We start from the raw sequence: 24073 nt of genomic DNA on the forward strand, positions 1-24073 counted from the left end.
AGCTTTCACTTGAAAGCAGTGTTCAGCAATATTTCGTTTCATCCCACAATCCACAACTTAAATTAACCTACACACGCTTATTCCTGTTCCTGTTTCTAACAACAACAATAATAATACACCAACACAGTAAAGGAATGTCGGACGTTAACAGACCGGTGACAATACTGACAGGCATCCGACAGGTTGCGCAGTCGGTTCCTGGCCCGAAGTTTTGAAAAAGACCCATCAACATGACGGCTAGCGGTAGCCCTGGTAGCTCAGTGGATGACAATGTCCCAGCCTCACAATAATAAAGGCCAGTGACAAGCGGTAAGACAGCGGGCATCGCTTGTACTAGTGTAGCGAAAACGGCACCTCAGCAAAACGGCACCTCAGCAAAACGGCACCGGGCGAAAACGGCACCGATTGGCGAAAACGGTACCTCGGCTCAAGCGAAAACGGCACCTTATTTTTTTTCAAATGAATGATATTAAACTTACATTGTAACTTAGGCCTAATTGCAAACGCCAATAATTGTGAGATGTTAAAACAAGTTTACATTAGAAATTAGCCTCTACTCCAACTATAATCCAACTTAGCTTGTACGCAACAACTATTGTGAAAACATAACACGCTTTGAAGAAAAATAATTGAAATTTAACTCACATCGTCTCATACAAACACAAATAATTGTGAAATAAAACAAGTAAGAAATTAGCCCCCTACTCCAATTTACTCACCGGCTCTGATTGGGAGGCGCAGTTAACTTATTGTGAAAACACTACACGCTTTGAAGTTTTAAGTACCTTTACTCAGTTTAAGCTGAAACTGTATTTAAGAGGCCTAACATGGTGCTGTCAGACCCTAAACTCCGAAAAAACTACAGGAATAGTCTTCAAACACCGAAAAATGAAACACACCACCCCAAATCTTAAATTAAACAATAAACCAATTAAGTTCCAAAAACAAACCAAATTCCTAGGGCTAATCTTCGATCAACACCTAACATGGGAGGCCCATGTTAAAAACTTAACAACTAAATGCAGCAAAGATCTAAACGCACTAAGATGCCTCACCGGCTCCAACTGGGGGGCCTCCAAAGATACTCTACTCTCTCTCTACACATCACTAATTAGGTCTAAATTAGATTACGGATGTGCGATCTATGATACGCTTAGCAATAACCTAACCAAAAAACTAGACTCAATCCAATACCAAGCTCTTAAAATAGTCACACGTTCCCAACATGGTACCTCTCTCACTTCACTTCACGCCTTAACAGGAGAAATGCCACTAAACCTACGTAGGCAACACTTAACCCTTAATTTCTGGGCCTCGTCCCAATCAAACCCTCTCATCCAAAACCTCATAAACGAAAATATCCGCCCTCGTAACCAGGCTCTAACTAGGAAGCACCCTTTACTTACTCCAATATCTCAACGAATTTTCAACTACCTAAACGAAAACCAAATAGATAACCTCCAACAAAACTGCAAACCATCAAATATATTTACCCCAAAACTAAAAATCCCCAAAATAGACACATCTCTGGCAAACTCAATAAACAAACAAACCGATCCAAACATAGCTAAATCCACCACACTAGCTTACATACACGAAAACTGGCCAAATTGGTGCCACATCTACACAGACGGATCTTCCGATCCGATCACAAATCGCACTGGTTTCGGAGTCCACATAGCACAACCAAATAGGAACACTCAATCTTATCGACTCCCAAACAACCAATCCATCTTCACTGCAGAGTTAATGGGCATAGCATCCGCCCTCCATAACCAACATGCTAAAAAAACATAAAAAAATCCTAATACTCACAGACTCACTAAGTGGACTACAGGCCCTCCAAAATAAAAACACCAAAAACCGCCCTAAACTCATTAACCAAATACTCAAAAGCGCAAATAACTTAACAGAGGCAGGCAAACAAATAGCATTTATCTGGATCCCAGCCCACGTAGGAATATATGGAAACGAAAACGCCGATCAAGCCGCCAAAAAATCCCTCAAAATTCCTGAAATAAGCCTTAATCTACCAATATCTAAAGCAGAGATCAAAAGCATTAACAAACGTAAAATCACCCCAAAATGGCATAAGACATACCTAAAAACAAACACACAGATAATCAAAATCCTCAAAAAACCTCTAACCAAACCTAAAATCCTCCATCCATCCAAGAAAATTGATAGAATAATCACCAAACTCCAAACAGGTCACACTAAACTAAACAGTCAACTCCTAAAAATAAAAAAACATGCAACCGGAAAATGCCCACACTGCCCACACCTGGAAACAATAGAACATGCACTCTTACACTGCACGCACTACCAAACCCACCGAGCAACACTCCAAACAAATCTAAAACTAGATAAAGCCATAACCCTAGAATCAATCCTAAATCCACATAACAATATAGAAAAATTTAAAGCACTAGGCGTATACTTAACTAAAACCAATCTAATGATCCGCATCTAAAAACACTCAACCACACCACATAAACAAACAAACACACACCAACACACTCCCTTAGTACACTACCACACCCCTAGGCATGCATTCCAAATTTCAAAATCTCCAAAACTTATATAAGCAACCACTAAAACCCCCCTCTGGTTGCAACACCTTTATTTTCCCTTCAAAACCACGCTAAATGGCCCGACCGGGCCTGTGTGCGAAATACGCTCCAGTCGGAAAGCGCACGTTAAATCTCCAAACGTAAGTAAGTAAGTAAGTGCTGTCAGATCACAATTATTCATAATGGCCTTTCGAGAAGAATGTCAGAAAAAATCAACATGCTGTGCCCTGTGATAACTGTGACCAGTGGACCCATCGGTATGTGGATCCGGACCTTCTGTGGCCCGTTATAGAGAAATTTGCCGGACTGAAGAAGACTTCCCTTTCCGCTGTTTGAAATGCGTATCTCCTGTCATTGTAGAGGTGATCGGCATCGGTGATACAGGTGTATGTACAATGTAAATACATCACATACATCAAATGACATGTAAATACATCAAATACCATGTAAATGAACCATATGTATTACTACAAAAATCGTTGTTATTGTTATTAAAAATAGAGGTGCCGTTTTCGCCCGACACATAGTAGCCATTTTCGCCAAATGTGGTGTCCTTTTCGCCAGAGAAATTGGTGACATTTTGCTGTGGTGCTGTTTTAGCCTGCACCCATGTCGTGAAACCCTGCGGCTGAAGCTATATGATCCTAAGGTGGCATTGCTTCGTTGCTCAATGGTAATGACATCGCATACCTCAGTCTAAGTAGGTGTTGACTCGTAAAGAGATTATATACCAGCATGTGTGCCATACTGATTTTCCGAAATGAGTGTCAAAATTCATGTAGTTCCTGAGCTAGAGCAAGTTTCGTAAATATATATGTTAAAAGGTAGCCCTAAAAATGCTCAGATCACCACCAAAATCTTGGAAAACCACAATCTTAATGCTATAATGACGTTATTTCTGGTGTGATGTCATTCCGAATCTACATCACTATAAGATTTGAATGGTGTCAACATTGACGTCCGGATGATGCAAACAATACACTGATGTGCATGAAATGATATTTGCACTAGTGCACATGCAATTATTATTAAGTCGGTTCCTGTTATTTCTAAACCAATGGGTAATAATGATTATTACCACACAGCAACGGATGCACTTGCAGTTTACCAGGCGCAGCTCTGCTTCTCGCCTCACAGATCTCTCTATTAACAAATTATAATGAATCCAATGTAATTTGAGCATAATTTGTTTTGTCAAGTTTCAAGTTTTGCTTTGTAAATGGCTACTGTGCATCCTCGTAAAGGTAAACAATCAGGTGCTGATCACTTGGTAAACCAACACTAATTATTTGTGATAGCACCCTTGATAAAGGGTTGGCTAAGTAGATGATTGGCCAACACCAAAAAAGTCATAATGGCCTCACTGACAAAACTCAAAGCAGACAAACTGTGTCACATTAATTGTATTATACAAAAAATTGTATAACAGTTCATAAAACCATATGCACATAGATATAACATGTATACTCTCATTACTCAGTACACATCCTGCTCACACTGAATTCATTTATTTTTAATAACTTTGTGTTTGTGCCCATTTTGACTTTTTTGTGGCCATTTTGACTCTTGAATTTGGAGGCCATTTTGACTACAACCTAGTAGATTAACTCATTAGCCTAGCATAGCAATGGCTTAGCTTCAAGCTGACAATGCGAGTTCGATCTTCCATGTGGCGGTAATTGAAATCTGAAGTGCACCCAGAAAAGAGCATTACTCAATGATTCCACTATGAGTGTCTGAGCAAGCAAGTGAGCAACATCCCTTGTGAAGCCTTTGTTCCTGTGTTTGAATCCTATTTTCACCAGATTATGATCCTTGATCTTTCATCGCTTATCTTGACTGCTACCATACAAATTCTTTTTTCCTATTTTGACATGGAGTTGTATGGAAATTCGCTATGTGAGTTGCATCCCTTTGTTGTGCCAGGACCTGATACACTCTGATTGATCCTTTGTTTGATAGCACTGTATCTGTATTTCACCAAAGTGGTAAATGTTTACAACCAAGCTGTAATGTTGGTAGATTTAATGGTTGATTTATATTTTAGTGTTATGATATGGCAATGTGTATTTCACTATTAGCGGTATGCGAGGACGAGTTATGTCCCTTTGAACGGAAGTGAGGGCGAGAGCACACGTTATGATTTGAAGAATGCGATGCGGTGACGTGCGGGATTTTCAAAAACAATTGCATTACACATTGAACTTGTCAAGTGAAATTGTATGTTTGCGAAGATGTGTTATGCTTGCCTGAATCCTAACAATGTTTTTTATGTGGCCAACGATGACGGGTCTCAGTAATAAATCCATCAAAAATCATGAAGTGTGTTGCGTCTCATGGTTACATCAAGAGAGCATGGAATATCAACCTGATGCGTGGAATAAGCTAAAACCACCAAATCAAGAACCGTTTATACAAGCACCTGTGCCTTCGGCTCCTCTGGGGTTTGGTCTACCATATGGCTTCCCATCATGGCAGATGCAGCACCGCTTCCTCCAAACCTGTGTTGTCTCGCGGGTTGGCGTCTCCTGGATCTTCCTCTAGACACAGCTTCATCGAGGTCCAGGCGCCGCTCCAGCAGCCAGTCCTCTGTGCACTGATTGTACAACTATTGCTCAGCCTCTTCATAGGGCTCCTTTGTGCCTAACTATGGACATCCATCTGACCCTCTGCACCACCTCAATCTTTCCCTCATTAGCTCCCATGATTAGCTCATCTGTATTAATTTTGGTTTTTCATATCCGTGCAGTGCTTCAGAGGGAATGGCCAGGTTAAATAAAAAATAAGATATAAAAATTTAAAAAGTACCTTTGCTTGAGAATACAAACTGAAAAGTTATGTGGTGTATATTAAGATTTGTGCGAAAGGAAAGTGGTTCACAGTAATTTGACTCTCTTATTATACTCTCAGTGTCTGGTCCTATTCAGATGAAGGATGGTCTCAGTGTTTGATCCTATTCAGATGTTGGATGCTGTCTGTGTTTGATCCTATTCAAGTGAAGGCTGCTGTCAGTGTTTGATTCTGTTCTCGTGAAGGCTGCTCTCTGTGTTTGATCCTATTCAGGTGCAGGATGCTGTCTGTGTTTGATCCTATTCAGGTGAAGGATGTTCTGAATGTTTGATCTTGTTCACATGAAGGATACTCTCATTGTTTGATCTTATTCAGGTACTTGATACTGAATGTTTGATTCTCTGCAGGCGAAAGATGTCTCTCAGTGTTTGATCCAATTCAGGTGAAGGATGGTTCTCCACAAGGAAGACAGCATCCAGCTGAAGACAGCCCTGGGTACAAGTGAGATACAGCTGCTGATAGGGGACATCACACAGCTGCAACCTGATAAGGCTGTGGACATTGTCATCGTGTCAGCAGCTAAAGGTAAATTTGCTTTGTGCAATATGTTTTCAAATAAAAATACAAGAGAAAATGGAGATTATATGATGAAATAATAATAATTTATATTTTTTCACTTTCCTGCATTACTCCTTAATGCATTAAATGCTGGGGTTTTCTTTAAAGAAAGAAGAAGATGTGTGAGGTCCAACTGAAAAAGAAGTTGTTCCAACTAGTTGTGTTGCTAATCCCATCACCCAATGACCACATAACCATGGAACCTCACATTACTGCTTGTCAACCAGACTGACAAGTCGTGCATGATAAAGCTCCAACTAATCTATTGGCATCGTTCTTCTTGTTCATTATTCAGCGTTCATTTGTGATTTATGTCATTCTTATGGTTTGTGACTTCCTGTTTTACCACAAATTTTTGCCGTCGCATTAATATATTGCATGTAATGGTGGCTACAAGTCACTGTAAAAATGTGCTTTGTTGTTCCAATTAACCATTTTGAATTTACCACGTGGTCACGTTCTCGTGTCTTACGTTCTTTATTCTTTTTGTGTTGCTTGGTAATTCTTTCACTTTACCTTACCTAATGCTTCCTGTTAATTAAGGTGTTTTTATCACTTTTGTTGTACGTAACTTTATCCTTTAACCGCTTTGTTTCTGGGTTAAAAATTGCCTTGAGGTTCTCTTTGTTTGCTCGTACACCTTGTGATTATTGCCTCTGCTTAATTGCAGATTTATGCCCCGCTGTAATCACTGCCATGGTTAAAAGTGTAGCAGGGATCCCCACCCCTTGTGTCTGGACTGTACCAACCTTTGCTGCATGGCTACTAAGTGTAGCTTCTGCTCACGCCAGGCTTTTCCAAGTACCTCCAGGTATCTCAGAAGCATCTTACTCAGCAGGCCCTCAGACACCCTATGATGTCTGATTTTCAAGAAACCCCTGCCACACTTAGTATCATATCCACTTCTGGTTGGAAGCTCGTCGTTTACGACTGAGAGGGCTGCCTCTCCTACGTTTTCTCTGACGACAATAACTATAGGCAGAGGTCTATGTCTCCCCAGGCGCCGATGACCAATGGGCACCTTTGACTTCCCCGATGCCGTCCCTTGCCCAAGTGTATAATCTGCTGTCAGCACCTGCACCTCTGGGCCTCTACACAGTGCCTCCTCAAGCAAAGCACCTGCGCCTTTGGCCCCTCAGGGGTTTGGTCTACCACATGGCTCCCCATCAATGCAGATGTCATTCCAGGTGGTGCCTTACATAGACCTGGCTGGGATGCAAAATGTTTTGCAGTCCATGCTGTATCAGATGTTGATGCCTTATCTGTTTCCTACACCTGTAGCACCTCCACTCTCGCCAGCACCTCTTCCTACCCCTCCTGCACCTCTTGTGCCTGTTGTTGCACCTCCTGCGCTTCCCGGTAGCACCTCTATCACCAATGCTGTGTTGGTCTTGCAGGTTGGCGTCTCCTGGTTTTCCTCCCGATGCAGCTTCAATTCACTGAGGCCCAGGCACCGCTCTAGGAGCCGTTCCCCTGTGTGCTGATCGTTCAACTATCGCTCAGACTTGTCAGAAGGCTCATTTGTGCCTAACTATCAGGGTTCCTCCATGTAGAAGGACACCCATCTGAGCCTCAGCCAGGTGCCAGAGTAGATGGCTGACCGATTGGATGCTGTTGTTCCTTCCCCGGGTCCAGGCGTGGATAAGAAAGATACTATTTGGTTTCAGCCTACCTCCATTCTGCCGAACCCAATGTTGAAGGACATGGACGTGGCATGGGGGACTTTGAGGACTTTGCTAAGTTATCTCTTACTCCGGCAGGTGGTTCCGCAGGTTCCTCTTAAATGGTATCCACTACCAATGGGAGGCACTCCCATTTGGGCATTTCTGTGGCCCCGATGTTTCTTCACACAAATCACCAAGCCAGTGGCGTCGAACCTGCACCTGAGGTACATCCAGTTTGAGTCGTATATCATATATACTGTCTGACAAACCACCAGGACTTGGCGACCCACCTTCTCCATTGACTGAACCATCTGAAGTCGGAGCTCACTCCATCCTTCACTCTCCAGTTCATAGGAGGCCTGTTCAAGACCGACCAGGACCTCCTAACTGTCCCAAGGGACAGATGGCACAAGAACCAGCGCCATCTGCTCCCTGCTCTTCAATAGTCCCTTGTCCTTCGCCAGTGGACATCCAGAGGAAGCTTACAACCGCACCCAATTCAGCACTTTCTAGCTTCGTTCATAAGGTGCCAGGATCTGTTGATTTACATCGTCCTACGGTCGCACCGCACACCTCATCTTCTATGGTGGATGGTGGAGTCAAATGTTATAGGAGGAGTCTCCTTGACCAGACCCAATCCTACTTCATGCCTGTTTGTAGATGACTCTCCACAAGATTGGGGGGCTCTCTCACTCCCTGCTGAAGCAGATGTTTTTTTCCATCTGGTAGATGTGGCACATCCCAGGTTGTCAGAACATCCTTGCGGATGCTCTATCCAGGCCAAACAAGGTGGCTCCCATGGAGTGGAAGCTGCACCCCAAAGCCTTCAACCTGCTTCTCAGCTATGCAAACATAGACCTGTTTGCCACCAGTCAGAACTTCCAGATCCAGACTTACATCTTTCCAGTTCCAGATTCACAGGCTTGGGCTGTAGACGCTCTCAGCGTCCCTCTCAAAGACCTGGCCACAAACGATCCACTCAAACTACCAAGGTGGCCGAATATACAGGTTACTGCACCCATCTCCAGGCAGGTTTCATCTGCACGCTTGGTGCATCTTGAAAGGGCCTTAGGCGCCAAAGGCTACATGGTTAGAGCAGCCAAAGCCATAGCCAAGTTGCATGAACCTTCTACCTGACTACTCCACGATGACAAGTCCTTTCGTAAGAACCTTCAGGGTCCTACTGCTGTGTCTCCCCCAATTATGGGCAGTATTCCTTCTGTTTTTGCCCAGGAAACAACACCTAAAGGGCAGCGCCATTACTACCTACCAGGTGGCCCTCAACTGGGTGTTGGCAGTTCTGGAAGATTGCAAAATGACAAAGATCACATAACAAGCAATGCTGCGCTAGAGTATCAGAAAAGCCTGGGATATGAAAGTGGTTCTCAAATTGCTATGTGGTGCACCATTTGAGCCTGTCCACACAGCTTCCTTTTTTAACCTCAGCGGTGAGGGTAAGAAAGTTGTAATCACTTGACATCACCCGCATCCGGTTTGAGCGCAGTGAGCCATTCACCTTCAAAGCTAAGAATCAAGGACATCCTGACAGATCCTTTACCACTCTCATTGATTGTGGGGGCTGAAGATGAAGGAACTTCACTTGTGCCCGGTTTGAGCACTGAGGATTTTCATCTGGGGATCTAAGGTTCAACATGGATCAAGACGATCCTTCCAGGGCCAACAACCCTCATGAGATCTGATCGGTCGCATCCACCATGGCTCTCCACAGCAAATGCTCCATCAAATCCATCATGGAAGTATGCTTTTGGAGATCTGACCCAGTCTTTGCCAGCCACTTCCTGAGGGATGTGGCCTTGTAAGATGTCAAGGGTGTCCACAGTTTTGGTCCTCTGCTTGTTGCCCAGCAGATCACCAACCCCTAATGCCATTAAATTTGCCAGCAGTCCAGAGCTGGTTTTCAAACTCTCTAGTGAGGTTCTGTGATCACGTGGGTGCTGTGTGATGGGATTAGCCTCACAACTAGATGGAACAGCTTCTTTTTCAGCTGGACCTCACACAACTTAGTCTTTCTGTCAAAGAAAATGAGAAAATGCTTTAAGGAGTAATGCAAGAAAAGCATACAAATGTAAAAAATTATTTAGATTTGATTAAGTTTCACATGTATATAACAGAAGTTTATGCAGTGTTTTAATTGTCAACTTAGGTCTTTTTTTACTGAATCTTTGTGCAGGGGGATATTCACATTCTATCTCATCTACACTTATTGGGGCTTTGAGTCGGAATCTGAACATCAGCGTCGGTGAGCTGTCAAAGGACAAGGAGCTTGACCTCAGGACTAACTTCCATTGCTGGGTGTCCAAACCTCTGCCCCACAATGTGCCATACCGACGACTGGTGTGTTTTGAGAGGTGGGGAATGCTTAAGGCAACCAAAATTCTGCACATCAGTAGATGGGGGTATTAAATGTCCTAAAATACAAGGACAGGCCCAAAACATCTCTATGGTGAAGAGATATTTCCTGTATATATCAAGAAAATGTAAAAGTTTTTTTTTATTTAAGCATAACTCGTAATCCTCGCAAAAGTAGTTGGACAATGAATATGGGAGATATAGAAAACTGGACACAAAGTTATGTTGACAGTACTTACTATAATGATTTGTTATCTGTGTTGTGTAATTTTGTGGGCAACTTCACTTACAATCAAAATTCTGAAATTAGTATTCTATCACTGAGTACATGTATATGGTTGATATTATTGTTGGCGATAGTTATATTTCTTATTAGCATCGGAAACTTAAGAGTGTCCGTTTCCTCATTGATCTCTGACGATCTCTAGTATCTTCCTTCCATCTGAGTATTTTCAGGAAATGTTATAATATAGATGCATTTCCTAGAACACTCTAACATGGTGTCCTCTGTCAAGCAATATTGTTGCGAAAAAGGCTTTTACAGTTTCAGTGAGAAATTAAGCTGATCCTATCCTGCCATTTAAAATACTGCTGTAAGGTTAAGTACACAGAAAATATGTATGGGTGTAGGAATCATTTCACTTAGTTTTGGTCAAGATGTCATCACCTATTTGCACAGGAATGAACTGTGCAAACTTTGTCAAAACAACAGAAACAACAACAAATCATTTTTAAATCATTGCTGTCAGGACATTTACAATAGATGATGACGTCACAAGCTTCATGTTGAGACTGATGGTTTCTTGGCTCAGTTCCGTCTATATCCTAGCACGGACCTATCTGTGATCCTAGATTATCCTGTGTTATTCTATTATGACCAGTATCCTGGACCCCTTGCCACCTTAACTTCATTTTGAAGCCAGTTTGAACATCTTCCCAAGTCCAGTTTCCTTGCCAAACTGGGCTGGAATTATGGAATTTTGGCTGGACTAATGAGTCTATGCATAGTCCAATCCAAATCGCATGACGAAATCGAAATCCAGTTCGTAAACTGTTGTGCAGATTTCGGTCGATTGCAGGATTTGCAAAGCATGTGTACCGCCAACTCCGCATCAACTGATATTTTCCAAATCTTTTCATGTTTTTAATCAAGGTTCTCACATGATTTGATGCACAGTTAACTCCCTGGTCTTGGGAAGATGAGTTTGAATGACAACAATGCAAAATATTACAAGAAGCAATATTAGCAGTACTCGTTTTGATATTTGCATGCCGTCGCAAATACAAGGGAAACATCTTGTAGCTTAAGAACTTCATCTGCTGTCTAAGAACTCAGATAAACATGTTTTCTAAGTAAAAAAAATAAATTATGACAGTTTTGTAATTTGTTTAAGTAAACAAGGACTCGCTTGGAAAAGGCCATGATTATAAAAGAAAATCTATGCTGAACTCACATTCACAAGATGCATCTTGATTGGTTATTGATGTCAAGTTATCGAGTGATAGAAATTCTGTGCTAAATTAGTGATTGGAGAGATGGAGTTGGTGACTTCACTTCCGAAATGAAGCTATGGTGGCGAATGTGTTCAGGGTAAATATCATAACAGAATAGAAATATGATATGGATAACCAAGGATGTTCACTCTGTAGACAATGGTGTTACTATACAGCTATTTATTAATCATGGATAATGCAGAGATTATAACATTTATGGGAGTAATATTGACTGGTGTCAGGATTCATGAAACTACGGTTGTAAAATATGTAAGACTCACATGCTCTGATGTAAAACTCACTATATTATTTAAATGGATATCTTTAATGGAAGAGTAATAAACAAAGAATACTTTCAACAAAGACAAACATGAATGCCAATATAATGCATGCATCCCCAGGGCTGGTGAGACTGAGAGACGACCAACTGCCCAGCATATTGGCGACATGTTCCGTGCAATGACCCCCATCTTTAACAATGAGGACACGACTGTCATCACCCCTCTCCTGGCAACAGGAGCACAGGTCAGAGTTCATATATAATTATGTTTTGCTTTTTGTGGAAACTTTGTTGTCCTCTGTACGTGTCAAAGGTATCAAAATATGAAATTCAGGTGTTTTTAATATCTACAAACGTCACGTATGGAACATGTCACATTAAACCTCACCAGAAGAAGATATTCAGCCAGAGCAGGTAGGCAGTGGCCTTAGCTCTTTGCTGATGTACTTAAAGTCTATATGACGGTAAATGGAAGAGTTTTGACCAGTTTGCGAGGTCCAAGGGTTCACAGCAGCTAAATCCACTTCACCAGAAGTTGCAGACTTCCAATGTCACCTTAGGTGTACAAGGAATCTTAAGCATATTATGCACCTACCGAGCAGCAGGCAGCTACATTTTACCATGGGTAACAGAATCAAGCTCACCAAGGTTCCAGAATTGATAGCCTTACTGAAATCATACAGGCTTGAAGATCAACTAAAGAAGAGCCTGGGATCTGAATGTGGTGCTTAACCGCCTCACCAGTGATGTCCATGAACCTCTACAACAAGCTGGTTTTGAACATTTAACCCAGAAGACATTATTAGCATTTAGTGATTAGAACTAAATGCCTTTATGTCAGGCTCGGCACCGTTGCTATTATTATTACAGCTAAACACCTTCATTCTGTGCATCTACGTGCATGGTGCCATTAAATAATTTAAATATAAATTCTATAGGATAGGGTTGCCCGCTTTACATCAGGAACCAATTTATCCATTCTGCTTTACAGCAGATGGCTTAGTGCTTTAAAGTGGATGGTCAGCTTGGCAACAATAGTTGCCCTCGCTCATTATTTGGCAATGATACTTGCCTGGCAGCGCTAGGTGCATAGCAACATGGGTTGCTTGGCAACGGTTGCTGCATCGGTAAGCAACATAGGTTGCTTAGCAACAGTTGTTGCAAGGCAGCGGTTGCTGCATTTGGGTTTGCTTAACAGGGGTTAAGGTAATTTCTGCAGTACCTTCACATCCGCGACCATTTCATCCAAATGATATCTCTTAATTTCAACTTCCGCTATCGTGCATGATAGCAGAGCCCATGCTAATGGTGTCATGTCCTTATTATAATTCTACTCCCCCAAAACACAGCAGGCTGAATGTCAGAGATACAGGTGATCGATTTCTCACAAGATTTGACAGCTCCAACCATGCATCGGCCCATCTCAGTCTGAGATGGGATTTCATCGCCAAGAATCACCAGACTACCAGGTCAACTTGACAAACAGACAGTTTCATGTCCATCCATTCTATAGAGTTTGCTGAAGATTTGTAACAATGCCTAGTTATCTGCAGAGGACATGCTCCAGAAGATAAAGTCTAAGAAGAACTGTTCATTCCATTATCCAGTCTCAGAACAATCATCTCCTTCTGGATGAGAGCAGTTAAAGCCTACAAGACAGCAGGACTGGATCCACCATCAGCATCCAATCAGCACAAAGTGAGAGCCATATCAATAATAGCACTTCACACAACTGCTGCATCCCAGTAATTATGGAAAGTTGTTTCTGGAGATCGAACACAGTCTTCGCTAATCACTGTCTCAGAGACTTCTCCACATACGATGTTGCTGAAATTCATCAATATGTACTGTTAGTAGTTGCACAACAACTGACAGTGCCTACTAGAAGATATACCTTTCTACTAGTTCTCACCCATTATCACGCAGACGTCCTGATGTCAGGTTACTGTCCATTAACCAATGGGCAAGAGTCTATGTCCCCTGTTTTACTACATAATTCAGAGCATGAGGGAAAACGATTGTGTTAAGTTTATGTCTTTCTCTTGAATATTATCATTTAAAGAAAGCAGAAACAAATATTTCCTGTCACAAACTTTACTAAATCCACCAAATCTATAAGGTTTATTCCTCTCTTTCACAAGAACGAAGTGGTACTCCGCTTGGATATAAAGAAGATTATCTTGTTCCCAAGGGGTTAATTGAACAGATCTCATTCTGAACCACACACACAGATGAAACCCACCACTTTCCATGGGATTCAAGCATTTAGTATGAGTCAGGATAAGGTAGCATATGTAATTTTTAGAGTAAAAATGTCATTTATACTCATCCTGACTCATACGCTTAAGTGCCCACCCAGACATCCTCTTTTCCCCTGTGTTTCGGCCATTAATTATATGAGTCAGGATAAGTATAGTAATAATGATAATATTTTTACTCTAAAACATACATTTATGTATCTCAAAATGCATTTTTATATACATATATAGTTAATTTAGGATATCATAAAATCAAATTTGTGATAACAAAATTGTAGAATCAATCATCAATAACAGTCTTATGTCCATAAAATTGTAGAGGAAACTTGATTTTATTTTCATTTTGGTCTGCCGAAAAACAAACAGTTTAAAATATCTGTAAACCATAAACTTAAATATGCCTGTCAGAGATTTACCTGGGTCTATCTATTTGTCAAGCTTACTCTCAATTATATATTTTAGATGTCCAAGGCATGGACATGAGCTTGATTCCCAAGACTTTTATTGATGGCATATCATTGTACATCCTCAGAGGCCTTAAGCCTGTTATATTAGTTGGGTTATCAGTGTTAGAAGAAAATCAACCCGTGACACATTCAACTTTGAGAGTATTTCTTACAGAAGAGAAATGTCACTTATCTGTAACATGCAATCTATAATTTTGATAAACACTGGTCTTGCGATGTAAGTGATTTGCGTTCACTACGAAATGTTCATCACACTCAGAATGTACCTCCTAACCTTATTATTTCTGTATGTTCAAGGGTCAGTCAAAAGTGGCAGTGCTAAAGGCAATGGTGGAAGGAGCTTGTCACTGGATCAAGGCCGGCCTCCCTCTGCGATGTCTGAAGATTGTCCTGTATGCTGAGAGAGACATGGTAGCCGTGGAACTGTTCAAGAAGTTGAAGAAAGTGTGGGAGTCACAGAACCTCAGACAGGTGGGATAAGGAGAATTTCTCAGTAACACAATAATTCTTTCCTGCAGTGCTGAGATGACTTCTTTCTTCTCATGACACAACAAACCTTCCCACCATGCTTCGATGGCCAGAGTCCTCTCAAAACACAATGATGCCTTTTAAGTGAATGGAAAGACTTTTGCTTGTTACCATTGCACATATCATTATCTCACCACCAGTTTCATCCAGTATCTCACTATCAGTTTCTTCCAGTATTTCACCATCAGTTTCATCCATTATCTCACCACCAGTTTCACCCAGTATCTCACCATCAGTTTCATCCAGTATCTCACCATCAGTTTCATCCAGTATCCCACCACCAGTTTCATCCAGTAGCTCACCACCAGTTTCACCTTATATCTCACCATCAGTTTCATCCAGTATCTCACCATCAGTTTCACCCATTATCTCACCACCAGTTTCATCTGATATGTCACCATCAGTTTCATCCAGTATCTCACCATCAGTTTCATCCAGTATCTCACCATCAGTTTCATATTTGCAGCCAGAAGAGGATCAGAGTATTGATGTGTTCATCTCCCATAGTAACCATGACAACCATTGGGCTGACAAAATTGCTGCCCAGTTGACGGAGATTCGCCCTGGACTGAAGGTGTACAAACAACAGCTCCAGTTCTTAGCCGACGAGGTGTGGCAGGAAAATGTCTTCCACGTCATGATGCAGTCGGTCAGGTCAGGATTCTTCACAATCCCACAGCCAATTATAGTTGGAATAGGAGTCCAGGTGTCGAGGGGTGTCATTGTACTCAATGTACCCAGTTGTAAAATGGGGCCCCAGTGGTGTTAGTGTACCATACCCACTCACTACATCACTCACTCGCTACAGAGATAACACTGTGCTAGGCAAAGATTGATATTTCATTCTTTTTGTGTAAAGTGTTCATACAATCTCTGAGCAGTCCATCCATGAATACAATTCTTCAGACGTGGAGATTTTAGTGATGCAGTGTTTTGTTCAGTCACTGATTGTGTTGATAATGTTGGCATTCAGTTATGCAGCTCTTCTCTCTTTCTATCCCAGAATCATCGCCATCTTGAGCCCTGCATATGTGGAGAGTCAGGAGTGTCTGGAACAGTTCAACATAGCTCTGTGTGTGAACCGCCTGTCTGCACACCACCAGATCTGTCCCATGTATGTTGAGACGGTCACCTCCATCCCCTCCTACATGCAGTTGGTGCAGTACGTGGAGTGCAGGTCAGTACACCTTGTTGATGGCAGTACACCTTGATTGGTGTCAGGACACCTTGCCAGATGTCAGTACCCCTAGCTGCTTGATGTCAGTACACCTAGCTGGGTGTCAGTACACCTAGCTGGGTGTCAGTACACCTTGCTTGATGTCAGTACACCTTGCTTGAGTTCAGTACATCTTGCTTATAATCAGTACACCTTGCTTGAGTTCAGTACATCTTGCTTATAATCAGTACACCTTGCTTGAGTTCAGTACATCTTGCTTATAATCAGTACATCTTGATTGAGTTCAGTACATCTTGCTTGATGTTGGTGTTGCTTGCTGGATGTCAGTACACCTTGCTGGATATAATTTCACCTTTCTCCTTGTTTGTACACCATGCTAAATGTCAGTAAACATTTGCTAAAGATCAGCAGACCTTATCAAGTGTCATTCCACTGTTCTCAGTGTTGACATACATCAGTAAGGAGTTAGTGCTGGCCCTTGTATTTGCAGGTGGTGCATTATTAATAGTTCAAGGTGAATATACTTTGAGAAAATTATGAGTGTATTCTATTGCAGACAACGGAAAGAAGGGGAGGTAACTGAGATACTGATCAAGCAGGCCTGTATAACAATTTTGAGTTCAGTGCCCGAGTCTGATCAGCCCAAAGATAACTCAGTACCAACCCTGCCAGCCAGGACGACATATGACGTGTTCATATCCTACTCTCATCAGGACCCGACACCTGCCCAGACTCTGCTGCAGTGTCTTCAGGAACAGGACTCCACACTCAGTGTCTTCTTTGACAGGAGCGAACTCACGACTGGTAATGTTAACAATTTCCCTACCTTTATTCAACCATGACAGGTCAACAGATCTGCTGAGATCGAAAATTGTTTGTAGTTGTTGTTTTCTTACATAGAAAGTACATCAATTTTGTGGGGATTCTGGGACGGAAATGGTCCCCAGCTCCTCATGCTTCTCATAGGATTGACAAAAAGAGGGATTGTTGATCAGATTCTGTTTAGGACTGATTGTTTGTCAATGTGCCCTTAAATTGTGGACCAACGTTCATGCTTGGGATATAGGTGGAATATTGCTGTCTACTGCGTGAAACAGTTGTCATTATTGTAACTCACTCACATCATATCACTTATTTTCAATTTTGTGGGATTCTGGGACGGAAATGGTCCCCAGCTCCTCATGCTTGTCTGGCTGTCTAGGGTAGTCTGTCACTTGACTGAATGCTTGTCAACGTACCTGATGTGTGCATTGTCACTCATTCTTTCTGTCATGTTTGCCTGCTATAGATTTAGTTATTTATAGGTTGCCATGATATAGCTGGTATAATGCTGAGGGCTGAAGAAAATCATTAACAAACACTCACATTTGAAGCAATTATTTATTCTCCATTGCAGGAAGTCTCTGGCAGCAGAGTCTGTATGATGCCATGGACGGCACCCGCTGCGTGGTGGCGCTGCTGTCTACGAGCTACATGACATCCAACGTTTGTCAGGAGGAATACAACATCGCACTTGCTAGGGTTTTAGCATCAGTAAGAATTTGCACAAACATTTAGTTGTCACAGCATTTACTGTTTGTTTGCTTCCTTCATGTCTGGAGCCAGATTAACACATCACCATCTGTCAATCAAACCACGATTCCCCGTAAGAAGTGATACAGAACTTCAAGTCTGACTTTTGTCATGTATATATTGAATCAATATGCTAGCTGAGTATACACCTGATGAATGGGTACAAAAATTGTTACAGACAATAAAGAAGTTATTTTCCACAAAACAAAATCATGTCTTCATGATAAATAGCATTCAGGTCAACTTTAGGACAAGGATTTATGTAGTATTCCAAATTAAGTGCCCTTGGTAGGCAAACTGGAACAATATTGTTATTTTATTTAAAATATGTCCCTTATGTTTATGTGACTAATTGTCCCTTGATTTTTTTAAGGTCAACTCTGGTGTTGTGATTCATTGGTTCTGGTCCCAAATATACTATGCTCATTGTAGACTAATGGTTACAAGTAATATGTGGGGACAGTTAGATTGTATGTCATTGTCACTGACACCATGCATGATCCATGATATCATGCAATTGTTTGGCTTCCCAGTCCATTTACACCAGACTGGAACACTGCTGACATCAGACTAACAGTCACTCACTGTATCACACCGATCTTCTAATCAGGTGATAACGTATCTTCTTTACTGAATAGTTGAATGTTTTGTGGTGAGTGATTCACTCAAGTTGTTCACAAGTGTATACTAGCTGTCATCCTCCAGGAAGATGTCTGCCTGATTCCTGTGTGTATTGAACCCATGGAGACTGTCCCCCACACCTTCAGTCATGTGACCATACTTGATGGATGTGCAGCCAATCAGAATGATGCCCTAAAGCAGATCTCCAGGGAAGTGATTAATTTGGTCAGAAATGGACAGAAGGGACCAAATATTGTAAAGGTATAATGTTCATTCTGAAACAAACTAATATCAAATGACCTATTAACCTGAACTCTCTCAGTTATACCAGTCGTCTTGATTTTTCAGCCAACTCTCTCAGTTAGCCCACACAAAGTTCAAAAGCTCCGACGGAAACAAGATTTTGATAAACTGTACAAAGTAAAGAGAAAAGAAATCATACATAAGGACCCAAACCAACAGTCAATGAGTAACGAGATCCCAGTGGACAGAGGCGGTCAGCGTATTGTGTTCAGCTTTTCTCACGACTCACTCCGCCTTGCTATTATTCTGTCTGAGTTGATAAACCAGGCATCACCAGACACGACATGCACTTTCATCAGTGAGTATAACAAGGATAGACTCCACTTGTTGGACCAGTCCCAGCTTGTGGTGATCATAGTATCTGACGGCTACACCCAGTCAGCTCAGCTCCTTGAGGAGCTCCATCTTAGCCTCTGTCGCCAGCGGAGAGAAAAGCCCAGGAGGATGATGTACCTGATCGAGGGATTACACCTCAGTGCCAAACCTGAATACCTCCATCTCCTGGACTACAAAGTCAGCATCACTGACAAACTGTGGACTGCTCTGACAACCAAGGAAAAAACACCAGATGAGTTTTTCACTGCAACAAGAGGTGGAATTAAGGGCTCTTACACTTGCACTCTGCCAGAGCGTCTGGCCCTCAGCAAAGCTACACTTGACATCCTGGATATTGTGTACAATCGGTGAGTCTTTTGTTCCTCTGTTTGTTTCCTTAGCTCACCGTCACAAACAACATGGCACTGAATCTGGTACTATGATTATCACTTTTGGGGTGTTTCACCTGTTACATCCAGGTCCCTTCCACAAAGCAATCTAAGCATAACAGACTTAGCTATACATGATATCCGTGAATTTGTACACAATTGGTGAATCTTTTGTTTGATTTCTTAGCTCACCTTGATCAAAGCCATGGTACCAAGTCAGTTGTATTGCCAGATTGCCAGGAAATCAGCCCATCCCACTGTCAACTCCTGCCAAATATGTTTTTGGGAATAACTGGACATGAAATCATCCTATTACGTTACTTGATATATTTATTTCTATCACAGTGAGTGTGAGGAGGTAAATGTTGACCTCTATGTTACCTATGTTGAACAGGTCTCCTTCGCACACAAACAGCAGCAGCATCCTCAACATCCTCAATATGGGCAGCCTCCTCACAGACGACGCTGACAACATCGTCCAAATCAAGCAGGTACATCTACCATCAGATACTTCCTGTCCCACAAACACTGTGGTACACCTACCATCAGATACTTCCTGTCTGACATACACTGGGGTACACCTACCATCAGATACTTCCTGTCTGATATACACTGGGGTACACCTACCATCAGATACTTCCTGTCTGACATACACTGGGGTACATCTACCATCAGATACTTCCTGTCTGACATACACTGGGGTACACCTACCATCAGATACTTCCTGTCTGACATACACTGGGGTACACCTACCATCAGATACATCTTTTCTGACATACACTGGGGTACACCTACCATCAGATACTTCCTGTCTGACATACACTGGGGTACACCTACCATCAGATACTTCCTGTCTGACATACACATACCATCAGATACTTCCTGTCTGACATACACTGGGGTACATCTACCATCAGATACTTCCTGTCTGACATACACTGGGGTACACCTACCATCAGATACTTCCTGTCTGACATACACTGGGGTACACCTACCATCAGATACTTCCTGTCTGACATACACTGGGTTACACCTACCATCAGATACTTCCTGTCTGACATACACTGGGGTACACCTACCATCAGATACTTCCTGTCTGACATACACTGGGGTACACCTACCATCAGATACTTCCTGTCTGACATACACTGTGGTACACCTACCATCAGATACTTCCTGTCTGACATACACTGGGGTACACCTACCATCAGATACTTCCTGTCTGACATACACATACCATCAGATACTTCCTGTCTGACATACACTGGGGTACACCTACCATCAGATACTTCCTGTCTGACATACACTGGGTTAAACCTACCATCAGATACTTCCTGTCTGACATACACTGGGGTACACCTACCATCAGATACTTCCTGTCTGACATACACCTACCATCAGATACTTCTTGTCTGACATACACTGGGTTACACCTACCATCAGATACTTCCTGTCTGACATACACTGGGGTACACCTACCATCAGATACTTCCTGTCTGACATACAATCTCGACCATCTGTAAGATATTCCAGAATTTTATTTCCTTCAGTTGAATTTTGAATCGAGAACTTTGTCAAAATATTTTGGAATGAAAGTTGCCAGTTTGAAATAAGTACTGTAAAGCTCAAGAAAGCAGCTTTCCTATTCGATGTCAACTTCCTGTGAGTCATATCATTGGTAAGTCAAAGTTTTGAAAGGTCGTTCTGACATGACCTGTAACTGGATGTCCTCTGATCTATGTGTAGCAGGGGTGGTCGGGAAGCCTAGTGGTTAAAGCGTTCACTCGTCACACCGAAGACCCAGGTTCGATTCCCGACATGGGTACAATGTGTGAAGCCAATTTCTGGTGTTCCCCGCCGTGATATTGCTGGAATATTGCTAAAAGCAGCGTAAAACTGTACCCCCTCACTCACTATGTGTAACAGTAGTGAGCATGAAGATCTTATTTTTGGGAGATTGGAATCCATTTAGCCATTTCGTAGAAAAAATTGAAAATGTAAAAAGTTTATGGACAACTTGCAACAACATAAACACACTCAGCGGAGATCATTTGTATATCTTGCATATTATTGAATTGTCATTTTGGTGTAGTTTTAATACTTAATAAAAACATAAATATATGAATGTATTACAATTATAAGAATTGTCTTTTTCTTCAGTGTTTAAAGAAAATACAGATGGATACATCAGAGGAGGTAACAAGAAATGAAGAAACTAATCAGGGGACCACTAATTGCAACACATCTACCTCAATGGACAATTACAGTGATATCAGCAGCACTCATGAAGATATTAATTTAATGATGACGCAACAGAGTTTTCCCAAAGCTACAAGTAAAAAGAGTGGCTTCTGTGTTGTGTTATGAGGATTTAATTAGAAATAAGACATTACAACTAACTAATCCAGTGGGACTGGGACGAGTCTAAATTTATTACCCTGGTATCCAACCCACTATTACCAGCTGTAGGTCTCAAGTGTTAGGTGCAAAATGTCCGATTGGGAATTTTTTTACCGTAGTCCTGTCAAAAACTATTTAGATACACTTATAAAATGATCCACTGAAGTTAACTGAAGCTTTATCTTTACTCAAACATATAAACTTCAGAAGGGATGCATGATTAGTCAGAAAGAAATGTAAACATTAGCAACATGTAGTGTCACCATGGAGTTTTATTGTTAAATGTCATTAAACAATATGTCGCATGACTAACCATGGGCCCGGGTGGACCTGACGGTACCCAGGTCCTACTCAGGACTTACCCGACCCGAGAACCCAAGTTACCCATCCCAGCCCTACAATCAGTTACCATGGTTACAAGATTGTTGTTATAATGGCAGACAAGCTAACATACCTTAGTCTTTCTGAGCACACCAGTAACTGTGATAGCATTTAGGTAACAGTGTTTATTTATTCAGGTGTACAAGATATATGTCTTATTTGATCATTGTATATCTTTTTGAGACATGTTCAATAAAATACATAATATGATCCTGATTGGTTTACTAAATTGTTTACCATATTGATGACAAATTTATGTATACTGACCAAAATAAGTTAAGGATCATGAATATTTTGGGGTATATTGTTTTGTAGTGAGGACAAAATTTCTTTAAAATATCCTCCAAAATTTTCATGATCACTAACTTATTGTGTTCAGTATATAATGCCAAGCAGCTGGTGCTCTACAGGTACATTCAAAGTTAGATAAATATTGCAGCCCAGTGACTGATAATCATATTCTTACACAATCTTTGACCCTTTTGTTTTCTAAGGAGATGATGCGTCATACATTTTTCAAATATGAAGAATTATTATTTTTTTATATTAAGATATAACAACATTTTGCCATTCTCCACATCTTCCTGAAGTTTCAGCTGTCTGGAACTTGTTGTTTCTGAGAAGATTATTGATTATCATTTCATAACTTGTGGGGAAGCCACACTGAAAGTCTATAGTGAGGAACAGATAGCAGGTGTTGATTTGTTGATCAAAGAGTTCTTGGTGGATTATGAAGCTGGAGCAGAGTGAAGAGATAAGCTGGAGCCTGGTTGTTGAACACCTGTAAGTCAAAGACAGCATTTTGTACATGACCCTTGACTCAACCAGAAGCCAGTGTAAATGCTTGAGGACAGGAGTGATGTGTGACGTATGTGATGTCCCTGTCACAATCCTGGCTGCCCCGTTCATCACTAACTGGAGACGGCTTAGCGCTTGCCTTGAAACACCCCACAACAAGCTGTTTTCATAGTCTAGCCGACACCAAAGACTTAATCAGGTTCTTAGCCACCCATACGAAGATACTAATGTAATGATGCAACAAAGACTTATACAGAACTAAACAAGTAGCTTCTGTGTCATTTCATGAGGATTAAATTTGAAAAACCAGCAATACAACTGACTAATCCAGTTACCCTGGTTACAAAATTGTTTGTTCTAATGTCAGACAAGGTATTTAACAGACCTTAGACTTTCTTAAACCACAGTAACAAAATCTGCCTATGTCCGTTGAGTAAGAATCTTGCTTGTTAAAAACTTTTACAACTCTGTGTCGTAATGATTGATGGGGTGTCACTTCCTTCACACATCCAATTTCTCTGTGGTACCACTCCATGGGGAGCCGGGTTGGAATAGAGCCCCAGCACTAGCTTGTTTTAAAAGGCAACTCTATTGGATTGGGAGGTCAGGCTCTGTGGCTTGGTTGATTTTGTGGCATCATACCCCCGTGACTTTGGATGTTGTCAGCCATGACTCGTACATGCATGAGGTTCTGGGCACAGTCAGACCTCACCATCTCCATGGTGTAGCGTAGAGAACATCTGACCGGAGAGCACAAAGGTCAGTGGTTCAATCCCCTGGCTGCGTCATACCAAAAGATTGTACTTTTTGTTATCCTGCTTACCTGTGCTGGTCATAATAGATGACCAAATGGATCAGTTGGTCAGGTTTGGTGACTTGGTTGATTGAGTGTCAATGTAACTTGACAGCAGGAATCGTTGCTCACAATATCAATATCTAGATTGTCTGTTCCAGAATTGATTATTTACAGGCCGCTGTAATGTAGCTGGGATATTGCTCATTGTGGCAAACAAAAGTATTCAATAGTGACCTCACCATTGTGATAGGTATCCAATCATGACCTCACGGTTGTGAT

At 41.6% G+C, this 24073-nt stretch overlaps 1 protein-coding gene across 1 annotated transcript; it reads left to right on the forward strand.

Annotated features, from left to right (window-relative positions):
• The first annotated feature begins 134 nt into the window (after window positions 1-134).
• On the forward strand, window positions 135-22333 carry LOC139442935 (uncharacterized). Its single transcript, XM_071223859.1, has 13 exons — window positions 135-309; window positions 5806-5948; window positions 9837-10014; window positions 11911-12034; window positions 14812-14985; window positions 15509-15696; window positions 16046-16219; window positions 16776-17023; window positions 17616-17752; window positions 18497-18673; window positions 18761-19398; window positions 19814-19910; window positions 21580-22333. The coding sequence occupies exons 2-13, from the start codon at window positions 5813-5815 to the stop codon at window positions 21784-21786; spliced, it is 2478 nt and encodes an 825-aa protein (XP_071079960.1). The 5' UTR covers window positions 135-309; window positions 5806-5812; the 3' UTR covers window positions 21787-22333.
• Window positions 22334-24073: the final 1740 nt, after the last annotated feature.

This window comes from Haliotis cracherodii, unplaced genomic scaffold, assembly GCF_022045235.1.
Source record: "Haliotis cracherodii isolate W230 unplaced genomic scaffold, xgHalCrac1.p SCAF_5, whole genome shotgun sequence".
Classification (NCBI taxonomy): Eukaryota; Metazoa; Mollusca; class Gastropoda; order Lepetellida; family Haliotidae; genus Haliotis; species Haliotis cracherodii.